The 14,018-nt window shown below is 38.2% G+C and overlaps 2 protein-coding genes across 2 annotated transcripts in view; one reads left to right on the forward strand and one right to left on the reverse strand.

Moving 5' to 3' along the window:
* The first annotated feature begins 1,120 nt into the window (after nt 1–1,120).
* FAM206A (family with sequence similarity 206, member A) lies at nt 1,121–3,224 on the forward strand. Its single transcript, XM_009996516.1, has 5 exons — nt 1,121–1,125; nt 1,912–2,041; nt 2,808–2,884; nt 2,958–3,027; nt 3,096–3,224. Exons 1-5 carry the CDS (start codon nt 1,121–1,123, stop codon nt 3,222–3,224), a joined length of 411 nt encoding a protein of 136 aa, XP_009994818.1.
* Nucleotides 3,225–4,445: 1,221 nt separating this feature from the next.
* CTNNAL1 (catenin (cadherin-associated protein), alpha-like 1) overlaps nt 4,446–14,018 on the reverse strand; it is a 48,286-nt gene continuing 38,713 nt past the window's right edge. The window contains exons 12-19 of the mRNA XM_009996519.1: nt 11,641–11,678; nt 8,377–8,427; nt 8,135–8,289; nt 7,325–7,373; nt 6,474–6,530; nt 6,211–6,330; nt 4,729–4,812; nt 4,446–4,610 (exon numbers count right to left, since the gene is read on the reverse strand). Of these exons, the coding sequence (XP_009994821.1) occupies nt 4,446–4,610; nt 4,729–4,812; nt 6,211–6,330; nt 6,474–6,530; nt 7,325–7,373; nt 8,135–8,289; nt 8,377–8,427; nt 11,641–11,678 (719 nt within the window). The remainder of the gene's footprint in view (nt 4,611–4,728; nt 4,813–6,210; nt 6,331–6,473; nt 6,531–7,324; nt 7,374–8,134; nt 8,290–8,376; nt 8,428–11,640; nt 11,679–14,018) is intronic.

Below are 14,018 nucleotides of genomic sequence, written 5' to 3' on the forward strand. Positions count from 1 at the left end.
CCTCCCCCCCCGCTCGGGCCGGCGCTGGGGGCTGCCGGCCGGCGGCTGCGGGTGCCAGCACGGCTCCGCTGCTCAGGGAGGCAGGGAAAGTAACAGGCGAGCTTGGGTTTGTCTGGAAGATGAGGGAGAGTTTGAAATCTTAGCCTTACTATACCCTCCTTAATTGTTACTCTGGTGAGGACAGGGGAGCTTGAACTCTTCCCCCCGTATCGCTGAACGCGTTTTTGAGAGGATCCTTCACGCTGTGCTCAAGGCCCTGCATCATCTCCTGCTGAAAGGGCCCTTTACATCATCTTCAGCAGAAGAGCAACGTTTCAAAACTGCCATAATGACAGTAGCCTGTTGAGCTTGGTTTCTAGGAAATTAATTGGGTCCCCGTGAACAAACCTTTAGCTTTTTCTAAACTCAGCTTATTTGCTTCCAATTGTATTTTTGTCGAATACATGGAATGCAAGACAGGAAATAAAACGTCATACCTCTTTGCTAGTTGGCTGTAGTTGGATATCCAGTCACGTGGAGTAAGTCAACCTGTACCTGGCTTGGGCTCTGAAACACACCTTGCCTTCCCTAGCTCCTGCCCCCCTGCTGCAGCCTGGTGGGACTGCAGGTGGCTCAGTGGCATCCTGGAAGTTCCTGGGGCGTTTATTCCTTGAGGGAAGAACAGAACTGAACCACTGACCGCACAGAAACTGACGGTGCTAATTGCTTGTGTTTTGAGGGAAGACGAAGAGATGTTTATTGTTCCCAGTGGATGGACAACCTGTCAAGAGTAATGGGGCAGGAAGTGCAGGGCAGAACCACAAGCCTCACTGCAGCTTTTGGAGCTGGGGCTGATTCATGCAGTTCATTTGATTGTTCTCTGGAAGCAAACCCGAGTACCTAGGAACACCAGGTGTAACAGCAAGAGCAAGAAAGGACACCCTTGCATTTGTGCTAAAATATGTAGTAGTTATTCTCAGTTGTCTAATATAAGCAACAGTTTAAATTGTGTTGATATGGGGGAAATATAAACACTTGTTCCAGTGTCTTTGAAGATTATTTTGCTATTTTGAATTCCGAAATACCAGCCCTTGGCTTCTACAGCAGCTTAGCCAAATACTCTGTGAAGTATTTCACCACGATGATGTGTGAGGCTGTGACTCAGTTTGACGTTTCTAAGCAGCGTAACATCTTCTGACTTTTTGTTTTGCCAGGTCTCAGCTTTAATAGGTTACAACTCAAATAGATGATCTGCCATCTTCCCTTGAGAAGGAGGCTGGGGCCAAGCAGAGGTAGATTTTCTGGTCCCTTTCTTTGAGCTGCTGGGCATGCTGGAAGCATTTGCCCACATCCAGTTCCCCCTTGCAGGGAGCTGTGCCACAGGAGCTTGCAAAGAGGAGTGGCAGTGGGGCGTCAGAATGCAATGTATATTTGCACAGCAGGCATCAAGTAAGATGCCCTGAAAAAAGCGAGTCCAGTTTGATCTTGTGTCTGAAAGGTTTGCAAGTGGAAAACTAAAATTTGTCTCTGATCAACGCCAACAATTATCCTCCATTTTTCTTCATTAGCTCAGGTAGATGGTGTTCTAGGTTACCCCTCTCAGCCCCCAAGCACTCACCCAGACCTGTCTGTCCTTGCTTCCTCCCTGGGCCTGGTAAGTGCCTGTCCTGTGACTCACACTGCAGTAAGCTGAACTATCAGCTTAACTTGGCTGCTAAACTAGAGGGAAGAAGACACCACTTACAGAATGAAAGAAAAGCTTTCACAACACTGAAAGTCGCACTAGCATTTTAGACTAAAAGCCCAAATGATGTAGTATTAGCTTTTTAAATCCTGCCAGTATAGGCAGAGGAGGTTGTAGAGCTGACTTAAAAGCACATCAGAGCATGGCTTTTCACAACTACAGTGCAATAATTATATTTCTTGTTGCAGAATCTGTGTTATCACCTTGGCAGAAGCCCATCCTCTTCTTCAAAATGGAAAAACAATTACAAGCATTAATTACCAAATAAGCGCCAACTGCAGCAGACTCCAGAATAAGGTCTCTGGGAAGTCAAAAAGGGTATGGCTTTTTCATTTGGTTAGTTTTCATCTCTCATACTGCCTGAGATTTTCTGTCCTTTCTACGATAGAAACATGCAAAGTTACCTTTACATTTTATTTTAAAAGAGCCCTTCCAGAGTTAGAAGAATTGATGTTCTCTAGAGGCACCAACTGTTCCAGCTGGGGTATTACAGTTCTCCTGCAGCACGGGTGGTTTCCAGTGTTGCTCAAACCAATGCTAATGGTTGCTTTTAGTAATTTTTTCATAATATAAGAAAATACAGAGAGACTTAAATATGCCTTCATAGATAAAAACTTGTTTCCGTCAAAATACCAAGGAGTGGGAGACTGTTGTTTTTGTCAAACAGACCTGGGCAGCAGATGGGCTGGTTCAGTGTGTTTCATGGTAGATTATCAAATACCAGTAGCTTAACCTGGTTATACTGAAGTCAACAGTGCTGTTTTTCTCCTCTCTTGGCTATTTTTAATCTGATTAAACCACAGATCTATTATTCCACAAGAAACTTAATTATGATTAAATTTTTAAGGTGTTAACAAGCTTCTAACCCACTTGTGCATGTAACTGAGTTGTGATACTCCCTTTTGTAGGGAAGCACAACTTTGCCACTTGCAGTGATGTGTTACTGTCACACTTCCTTGCTTTGTTCTGAAGCTTTAAAACTCACCGTGTTGCTGATGGCAATACTTTTAAAAGCCCTGTGCAATTAAAAGTGTGTATCCATATGTGTGTATTTTTTTTGTTTTGTTTTGTTTTCCAAATGCAGGGAGCTCAATTTTTAACAGAACTTGCTCCCCTGTGCAGGATCTCTTCATCAGATGGAGAAGAATACACCATTTACAGGTAAGGTTTTTTCCCTTTTTCTTCTTACCTTGACATAATTGTGCACTTTTACTGAAACTTAACACTTTCGCAGTTGTATACGAGGACGACTGATAGAAGTGAATGAAAACATTCTTAGCAATCCAGCTATTCTGCAAGAAAAGGTAAGAAACTTTCTTGCTTTTTATTTTCCAACTTTTATTTCACTATTAACTTCAGTCTTGCTTTTTAGCCATCAACCGAGGGATACATTGCAGTGGTTCTACCCAAATTTGAAGAAAGCAAGAGTGTAACTCAAGGACTTCTAACAAAGAAGGAGTATGAGGAAGTTTTGTTGAAACGTCTTAATTCTTCTGAATGAATTAATTATACAGCCATAACCTGTATTTTATACTAAATAAGCTACTTTTATTGTACATTGTAACTGTCATGGTATTGAAAAGGCTTAGTGCCTGTTTTTGAAAGCGGAACTTAAACACTTGATTTATACAACCAATAAAACAGTTCAAATAGTTTGTATATTAAAATTTGCTTTCTCTTTTTCTCTGAATTGTAGCACTACAAATTTTTAAATAAGCACAGAATGCTATGTTGGAAAAGTATTTATGTTCCACAGGCAGCTTTGCTTCTGCACAGTGCAAGCATAACACATGCAGAAAAATAATACAATTTAGCTATCACTTAATTTAGCTAAACCAATACAATATGGGGTTTGACAAAGGTGAATTGAAAATAAAAATGCAACAGAAGCCAATATAGAAAAAGCAGATAAACTTGAAAATACCTATTTCACACCAGGTTATATTTTCATGGCATCCTGAAGTAAAATAATGCTTTTTGTACAGAAGTTTGTCATAATCAGTATCTACTTTCTTGATTTTTAATTGGTATAATATAAAGTCTATATAATATTTCAGAGGTTTTACATGCAATTCAAATGCTCAGTAAATTATAATAAAAAAGAGAGCAGTAGCTGACATTACAAATAAAATGGTAAAAGAAAAATGGGTTAAAGTCAAGAGTATTAATCACTTTGAAATACACTTTCGGAAGTATGAATCATGTCAACAAGATTAAAATTCAGTGGTGCAGCTACTGAAATAAGAGTTTTTTTCCTAGACTACTTTATTGCAGGTACAATGCATAACTAAGATGATATTTCAGTGCTTTAGGCCACAGCCTTTCAGAGTATATTCCTGATTCTGCTTTATCTAATACATAGACTGCAACAGGCCAGAGATGAGTTTACAGACTTCAACAGTAGTGTTACCATGTGCAGCAAAAGGTTATTCTATATAAAATGTCTATTAGCAGCATCTTTGGGTTGAAACATCCATTAAGACATTCATAAGCATTAATTACAAAACCAGTATCAACAGTGGGCATAGGAAAGGCATTCACATTATAAAAATACAAAATTATTAAGACTAGTTGGTGTTGCAATTGCTAAGTAATGGGACTTCTATTAGATGTGAGAAAGGTCAGCAGTTTTAATCAAAATCAACCTGGTTGGACTTTCCACAAATTAAAACAATATGAAAAATTAAGTGAGTGTTATTTTCTGCATTTCTAAGTGCTATAATTACTTGGTCTCCAAAAATGTCATGTTTGCGACATGATTTTCTAAAGACTTGATGCCAAATGTGTCAGCTCTCCTCTCTGAAGTATGTGTATTAGTAGTACCAGTTCGAATTCTGTCTTCTCTCCATGGCGGAGCAGGTTTAAGACAGCCATTTCCTGCTTTATTCTGTAGATAGATATATATATAAAAGATTTCTTAAAAACAAACAAAATAAACCTCCTCAACCCAACCAACCAACACCCCTCTCCCTGCAGAGGAGACTGCAGAGGAACAAAGTACTTGCCTTTCTCAATAATTTGCAGCAAAGTGGAAGAAGTTGGCATAAAAGAGTCATCACGTTTCTTGTTTTCAGAATGCATGCGTCAACCTAAACAAGGCAAGTACATTAGAGTAAGACCACTGATAACCTTTATTAGGCAATTATTTAATGCATGAGATGATAATTTGTTTCAAGCTTGAATAGGTAATACTTTTCCTTTATAAATGCCTTCTAATCAAAAGATTTTGCCTAGCTTTTAAAAATTCCTCTATACAGTACATCAGAGCAACAGCATCCCTTCTGTTAACCCAAAACTTGATCGAGGAAGTAGAAGACACACATCCCAGGAGAACCAACTCATAATAATATCATATTAAACAGTAATCTAAGTTTCCTGGAAAGGAGCTCTTATCTTCCAAGTATGAATGATGACAATTCTTGTTGTGTTTCCTTTTATGTCCTGTCAGCCTGATTTACAAAGCCATGCATCATGTAAGCTTTACCTAAATCTTAAAAGTTTTCCAGCTTATGCCTCAAGTCTAACTCAGCACAGGTCATTTATCTAGGCCCTCAAGAAACATTTGATAGCCTGCTGTCACTATGTATACATCACTCTGTATAAACAGACTGGAGTTTGCATTTAATTTAGCTGGACAGTGTAAAACAAACCAAGCAGCTTAGCAGGGAAACATCTCTGTAAACTCTCCACTAACAGTGAAATCTAAAACCAGAAAGATAACTTCAGTATTTTTAGTAATACGAAGGAAAAGACTCCCAACAGTTATTTTACTGATTCTTAAAAGTTGACAAGCTAGGGGTAGGGAAACTTCCTTCAAACATGAAAATCAATGATACGTGTGTGGCCACTGGGCCAGTTACACAAAACTCTTGATATCTGTGCTCCCTAAAGAAAACATGAATGTAAACCTGTAGGGTAATACTATCCAAGCTATCCACTGGCAGGCTTCCATGGATGCTGGGTGCCAGCATAACATATTTTGCCTCCTATCAAACTCTCAGCATGAATGAGGATGTCAGGTCAGGCTAAACTTCTCTGCCCTTCTCTGGTAGTGCAGCAGAGGAATAAATAATTTAAAAAAAAAAAGGCTAGAAAAACAGTAGTACCCATGCTGAAGGAAATGCCCCCCCTCAAATGGCTTGGCTTATAGTTATCAGTGATGGATGTCCCAATAGAAAACACATTTTCAGCAAGAGGAACAGTCTTCCTGTTCTTCCTCTGTACCTCACAAATCTCAAAACATGGGAAGTGCACAAGTACTTCAAGTTGAGGTAAATTCCACTTCTATATAAGGAACAGCAACGATGATACTGCACCACAGAAAAACGCTTGCACAGCACCATAAAACTTTGTACTTACTTTTTTTTTTTTATGTTCCCCTGTCAATCCAAGAAGTTCAGCTGTCATTAACTGTTACATACTTTCACAGGAGCACAAATTAGCAAGCTAGGTCTTACTTTCAGGAATATGTATCATTTTTACATTACCTTTGTAAATGTAGCACTTTTACCCTGAACAGATGCTTTCGCTGTGATCTGGAGCTGCTTGCACATCGAGATCAGTTTTTCAGCCTCCAACAGAAGTAAAGGTTTGTCATCACTGGGTACCTGAAACATTGTTTCAGAATGACAATACTGTTCTGTATTATAGACTTCAATATTAAACTAATGGAGAAGATGCCACAAGCAGCTTTTAAGCAGTTATGAGGTGTGTCATAAGCTGAACGGCTGTTTCAGGGGTCATACGTCACCTGATCAGAAAAGGCATGAAGAGCTGAAGCGAGTTTTGTGCCCTCCGAAGCAAAAATCTGAAAGGGGAAGTAAGTGTATCACAAAATGAATCGCCATGGAAGATAAGGCTCTTTGTTGTTTTAATAAATAGTGCGCTATAGAGTAAAAAGGTTGCAGGAAATGTTTGTGATAGTTGCATACATTTATAATTAACAAGTTGGTGGCTCGCAGTGACTTCTGAAATAGCAAGCTGTGTTACAAATTGCCATTCTCCCAGACAAACAAAGGTTAAAGGCTTTCCCTTTACATACAAAAAAAATCTGACATCCAATTCTTTTTTGTACTGTAGCAGCTCACGGGAGTTTTGTGGGTAGGTGGCACCTGCCATATTTGTTTATTGTCCTGACAAGGGTCTCCTGATAAAACCCGGGGAAAATCCAGGAAATAACACAGCAAAGTCCTTCATTTGGCCCCTTGTCTTTTTCATTACTCAAATATTTACATTTTCTTTCCTGTGAAAATACTGCTGCTCAGACTAGGATGGAGTGTCTATTAACACCATCAGGGACCGACCTAAGTGACATAATGAATACTACTAATGCACTGAAGTCCACGGCATTTGCCATAATGCCAGTTTGCCATTCCCTACTCCTAACCGGAATCTGTCAGTTTGATGAATGCTGTCTTAAGCTACTACTAGAAGACTGAAACATTTGCTTTCAGAACGTACATACCAGAGTTAGGATGCTTAAAAACTACAGCTGCCAGTCAATTCACTGTATGCTGTACTTATGAGTAAGGAATCAGAGAGCCGAGTTCTAATTTGTTCTTCACTCAATGCCTAACTCCTATTTTCTTGAAAATATGTTACCTCTGCTTGATGAAATAGATCTTGAGTAGTTTTCAGAAGTCCTTCTCCTCTGTGGGAAATAATGAAAACAGAAAATATGCCACATATAGACTGCAGGTTACTTTGCCTGTTACTTGCACAATTTGTAGCATCTCCCCCTCTCTCTCACTTCCATTCGCATCACTGAGCTGTAAAATACCAGTATTTTAGAAGATACTATGCACAATAACTTACTACAGGAACTGCATTTCACAATATTATATAAAACACCTAAGTGGCTAGAGCACCATTGGGAAATTAGCAATAGTTCAGTTCTCATCAGCTGAGCAAGGGCAGAAATTCATGCTTCTGGCATACTGAGTATTATTGGGTTAGTAGGTAAGGAAAATCTCAACTCTTTTAAACCTCCACCCCAAATTGAATTTTGAATTTCTTCAAATTCAAAAGCTGACATTGCATTAGCAAGTTTCAGAACATCACATTTCAGTACAATAAAGATCAGTAATTCTTACCTACAGTTACATAACTGCTTTAATTCCCTGAATTTTGGAAGTATGAACATACTTCTTAAAATGTTTTCTGAACCCAAGAGATATTTAAATAGCTGTTCTACAACAAAACAGATGTTTAGCACCTTTAAACCCCTCTTATAATTTTATTATTAAACAGCTTAGAAATTTACAAGACTTTATAAAGTGTAAGGGTAGAAATTAAAGCTCCTTTCTGAATGTGTCCCAAGTCTTATACTCTGGAAATGAAATTGTCTTATTTCTTATAAACACTGTCAATGCTCTTCTTCCCATCAAAACACGCTGCATACAGTGTAATTACCTGGTAAATAAGTACATGGAGTAGGCCATACTTGACATGCCTTGTCCATGTTGCACAATCTCATTGTCCTGATCCTCCCATTTCTCTGTCTCAGAATCCACATCGGATGTGAGCAGATGCAATTCTAATCCAAGTTTTGCAATTTTTGCCTGTTCCTGTAAATGGGAACCGTATTTATGGCACTTGAAAATACCTTCTGAAGAAATAAAAAAAGGTTTTTGACTAAAACGACAGCATCTTACCTCAGTGTCTAGTTTGACTGGCTTTAATGCTTTCAGATTTGCATTATGTTTCTGTTTCAAACAAAAAAATAATATTTTTAAATAAAAGGAAGTAGGAAGCATTTTGCTAACAAATCATAAGAGGTAGCTCTGTACTCAGAAGCAGACTTTGCAGGAGCATTCTAGTGGTTCAAACTTCTCAGTAGATGCTGAGAACCTGTTCTGATCTGGCTGCTCTCCTGAAATGGCATGTGCAAGCAGGGTCTGTGTCTACAGACACCCTAAAGTTTCAAGGAAAAGAACCCTTTCACACTTCTCAGATTCTACTTCCTCATGCAGAACCACGCCTTCCCCTCACCTTCTAAATCCTCAGTAATACTTGGGACTAAACAGTCTTAGTCAGTATTGCTGCACTGATTTTTCCATCAAAGATGATATTGATATAATAGAGACTTGGAAGGTGATTTAGCAAGCTGATCTAGGGCACAACCCATATAAATGCTGGTGTGACCACGTTCTGTGTCAACAGAATACTGGAAATAAATAATGAAACTTTGATATTTTTATGGGTTTCTCTCTTTTATTTAAGTAATGAACTTTAAGTAATATGAAATACCAGGCTGGCTGGCAAGGCCAGTATTGGCCCTGATTAAACAATAATTAATGATACTGATGTGAGAGGAATATCTGATAAGGCAGAGCCTGTCAACTGTGTAACACATATACACAGTAGTACATCATTTGTTTTAAAACAATTTGCATGTGGAGAGGAGCAGTTCTTGGCTTTAATTTCACATGCTGGTGTTGTCACTGTTCAAAGACAGCAAAAAGCAACAGACAAGGGAGCCACGGTCCTAGTTTGGAAACTGCACTGGAGTGCAAAGGAATGGCAAGTACAATGGTGGTGTCTTAACTTGGGGGAGGTGTGAGCCAGTGAAGGAGGTTTCATGATAACTGTGCTGGACTGAGATCCTTGTCTGGGAATCTGAAAAGAGCTGCTTCCTATTCATTAGTGGGAGTACTTAGGCAAATTAGCACTATTCACTGTGAACAGCATCAGAAATAAGGTCTAAGTGCAGTCTCCATCTCTCATCTCTCACATCAAGAGTCTGAGCAAAAATAAGGTGCTACTATTGAAGTTCCTACTGCAATTTGCTCCTTAGTTTAGCTTTAATTCTATTTCTCTTTTCCCATGCTCAAAGTTTTAAATATTCTGAACCTCATCAATGTCTACCCAGATTAGACACTGTAATTCTGCCCACTCATTAGAAATGCTGGTGTCATATTGAAAGATTTAGCAGAAAGCATACGAACTGATACTCCTGCCATTTAAGTTTCACTCTATTGCATGTTAGAGATGCAATTCAAGAATTGCTGGTTTTAAGGCAGAGTCTTAAAAGAAGAAAGGATCACAAAGCCAAACTAGATTTGTATGCAAATACAAATTTTGGGGTGCAAAAATACGGCAAATATTTAACCTGCCGAGTGAAGGGTATTCAAGTAAACCAGCACCCTAGCACAGGTAAGTTTTTCTGTCCACAAATAACTAAAGAAACCTCAGAATGATTGTCAGATTTGCAATTTTCTCTATTCTAGTATTCACTCACACTATTTGAATAGGAGAACTGGTAAATACCAGGTAAGCAGTTACTCTGCTTTTAGAACATTATTTGACATCTAATACTATGGAGAAAAATATACCTGTGCATTAAGCACATACATGAACCATCACTACTGCTCTGTCCTCAACTATGGCATGGTGTAGGATGCCACTCATTACCAGCAAACAGCACAGTTGCAATTAAACAGGTGTGACAAAACATGTAATTTAATTAGATCAACAGGAATAGTGTGACTTCTGTGCAGGACAGCGTGGGCATTAGCCAGGCACAGCAGACTTCTGTGATGGCAGTAGGGAGAGAAGAGGCAGTACCAAGAGTCACAGCACTGGGAAGAGAGGCAGTTCCAAAGGTTAGTGCATCAGTTACGCAAATAACTTACTTTGTGAACAAACTCTGTTGTCTTAAGGATGTTATTTACATTCCCTTTCTACTTCCAAACTGTCTATTAATCATAACTCCCCCAAATCTAAGCATCTTGCAAAATTCAAAAGAAGGCAGCAAAAAATGACAACATGCAGAACTGCTTAAATCCTTGGAAAAAGATGTACTGAAAGTATTTTTAAAAGGCATATGAATCAGTAAGAGGGAACCTGACTTCACACATGTCCTCTTAAAATTCTTGCTTAAGTCCAGAAACAATGTAGTTTAACCAAACTGGTGAGGGACAAAAACCGTATCAAAAGCCATGGAACCTATCTATTTTCTACTCTCATTGTTTAGTTCTGTAACACTGAAATGTACCCATGTTCACTCAGCCTAATGTTGTATTCTATTTAAATGTGCAGAATGGATTTATAATGTACAACCTTTTCTCTTTTCATTATGGGTCAGAAGTAGCAGATCATGTTATCGCTCATGTTATAGGAGACATGGAGACGGGATCATTTCACACCCAAATTCCTCAACACTACAAGTTAAGGATAGAAAGCAAGGAGAAAAGGCAACAAGCTAGAGTTTAGTGAACCTTCTGAGAGCATTCTTCTCTTTTTTTCCTACCCGTGAAAAGATTCAGTTGTAACAAGTGAATCAAATTACTAATTACATAAGGTTTAGGAGGTTTCCTAAAAAACACAGATGCTCTCAGAAACAATGTAGTATCACTTATAATCAGCTAAGGATATTAATTACCTCACAACTAAACCTCAACATCTGGTGTAGCTTTTTTTCTCTGCATTAAGAACATTTAAGATCAAAGAAGGAAACAAGAACCTGTTATTTGAAGAACCTACAGTAATGTTGTACATGTCCATCTATTCCAAACAGGTAAACTCAGGCAACAACATTTAACAAATCAGACTACCAAGACTTTTTTTCTGTATGTTGCAGAGTATTCTTGCTGTTTTAATAGCAACAATGCATTTTTTATTTATATAGCATGACAGTTCAATACATGATTAAAAGAATGACATATTAATGAACAAGAATTAAAGTTCACATACAATCAAAGTGACTAAATCACATTATTTAACTAGTAACCCTGATTTTCAGTATGTTTGTTTTTCATTTAATAAATTGACAAAGTTTGACATTTTAATGTCAGCCACCCAGTCAGGATGCATGTTACCAAGAAACTGCTATGTCTTCAACAAGGTGTAACATGGAAAGAAGTCAACTAGTTAACAACAGATAAAAAATAAATAGTGGAATCCCAAGAACAACTTACCCCTGGTCTGGGTAGTGATAGGTAGACACGCTTCTCTCCTATGAAGAACACACATAATTGTATGCAAAATTTGTATACAAAATTTTTATTCAGTTTTAAATCAATGGGATCACATACCTTATTTCATGTACTATAAAAGTACTATAAAAGCAAGTTACTTACCTGTAATTTCTCCTCTCTGAATACTGCAGAGGATTGCCTCTGCTTCCAGAGAGAGAAGGGACAAGAACTGTACTGTTCAGATCTTAGCTCTCAGCAACTGGCAGTTAAGAAACCTCCTCTGAACAGCTTCCCTCAGTAAGATTTATAGTCCCCTGCCTGCAATCCACAAGCAAGTAAAGTAACTCATGCCAATGAATTAAGCAGTTACAGCTACATGCCCTCATTGTGTTGCAAAGTACAGAACTTAGACTGGTCATTCCACATAAAGCTATTCTTGGTATGGGTTAGATCGTATAAAATTTGGAGCTGGCAATGGCACTAGTGATAAAATCCTAAGGAGGTTTTCTAAGTAATGCCAGTAAAACCCTCATGTTGTACTGTACTATATGTATTCCACGTGCACTGTATAAAGAAAATAGTTCTACAGCATTTTACACACATACTAAATTATTTCTTATAACCCCAGGAGCCTCAGATATTCCAAGTCTGAGAAAAACAAATGGAGAAAAAAATATTATTTTGGGTGTTACCTAAAAGTAGATAAAGAAAAGTTTATTGGCAAGAGGAAACGATGCCTGAACTAACAGCCCAGGATTAGAGCTCTAGCTACCAGAAGACTTAACTACCTATGAAAACCTTTATTACAGTAGATTCAGGAGAGGAAAGACTGCTAAATAAAATTAAAATACATAAAAAACCTAAGAGCTTGGGAAAAACAGATTTTTCCTGAAGAAACAAAGGGCTAGTATAACGGGTATCAGTATCAGGTTTGCACAGAGATGTCTCTGCACAGACCAAGGACAGGCAACAAACTCTCCTACAATTCCTATTTCCTCCTCTCCTCCAGCTCCTAGAGTAATTCCATTCTGAGTCCTCAGAAGAGTTATGTTGGCCATTCATGATTTTGAGAAAGTATACCCTTAATCTCCTGACACCACAGAAAGATCAGGAGCTCCACATCTATGCAACTAAATCCTAAAAAAACAAGTTTCAGTAAGCTGATAGGTGTCCCTTAACCCTCTTAACGAGTATGAAAAATTAAATTCTTCCTTTCTAAAATCACCTTTTCCCCTACCCAGCTTTGCAAAAAATGAAAAGAGCTATCAGAGCACAAGCTGCCTATTTCTTTCAGAATGCAAAGTTTTTCAGATACCAACTGCCCAAACATGCATCCAAGCAGGATTTCTCACTACAGACTGACATAAATTATAAGAAGTTATTTACAACATCCTGTGTATCAAAACATCAGCTAAAGGGCATGTAAGAAAGCATGTAAGATGTACCAAGAACAAAGGCTAACTTTTAAGTTTAAAATGCTGTAACATAAAAGATCTCCTTGGTGATATGTAAAAACTTTTTGTACCATGAAAAAAAAAAGTTCAAACATGGAAAGCTTTAATATAAATAAATGGTATACACAAATGCATTTTGAGAAGATATACTACTCACAGACACAGGGTAGGCATTCAGAATAATGGGGACCAAATGGAAAGAGGCAGCAAACAGAAATGAGAAAAAAAACTGGTTTTGCTCTTCAAGCAATTCCCATTATTTGGCTTTGCAAGGTTTAGTTGGTCACCATATTCAGAAAGAGGAAGGATCTCACTATTTACTGGGACTCCAAACAAACAAACAAACCCCACACACACACAACCCACCTGGACCCACAGATACCAGACCTTTTAAAAGCGCACATCAAGTCAGGCTAGAGATAATCCTACTTAATTAGAAAATACTTCATTACATCAGGATAATAACAGAATTTATATTTTATAACATTAACAAAATACTCATACATATTTTTTCAAGTATTTAATTTCCCGCGTTGTATATGGCTATAACAGCAAAAGACTTTTTGCCATTATGTGATCCTTTTTTACTTATTCCAGTCTGGCTTTGCTTTCCTAATGTGTTTTCTCTGATTTTCCTTATTTATTAAACTTAGTTTCTATTATTTCATCCTCTTTGTCTTCTAATTTTCTGCTTTCTAGTAGTTCAAGCTGCGTTTTCCCCTCCAAAATGTCTCTATTTCAACTTCTAAGTCTTCCTTTTGTTCTCACTTCTTATCTAAGCCATCCACCAGGACTGGCTGGATATTTGCTTCACCCTGCTTTCTACACCTCTAACTTCTCGATTCTGATCTGCCTGGCTCCAAAACTGGTGCTACCAACAGGACTTTGGGTTTTTTGATCATGGCTTGGTTTACAGGACACCGG

This window comes from Chaetura pelagica, unplaced genomic scaffold, assembly GCF_000747805.2.
Source record: "Chaetura pelagica isolate M959 unplaced genomic scaffold, ChaPel_1.0 scaffold82, whole genome shotgun sequence".
Classification (NCBI taxonomy): domain Eukaryota; kingdom Metazoa; phylum Chordata; class Aves; order Apodiformes; family Apodidae; genus Chaetura; species Chaetura pelagica.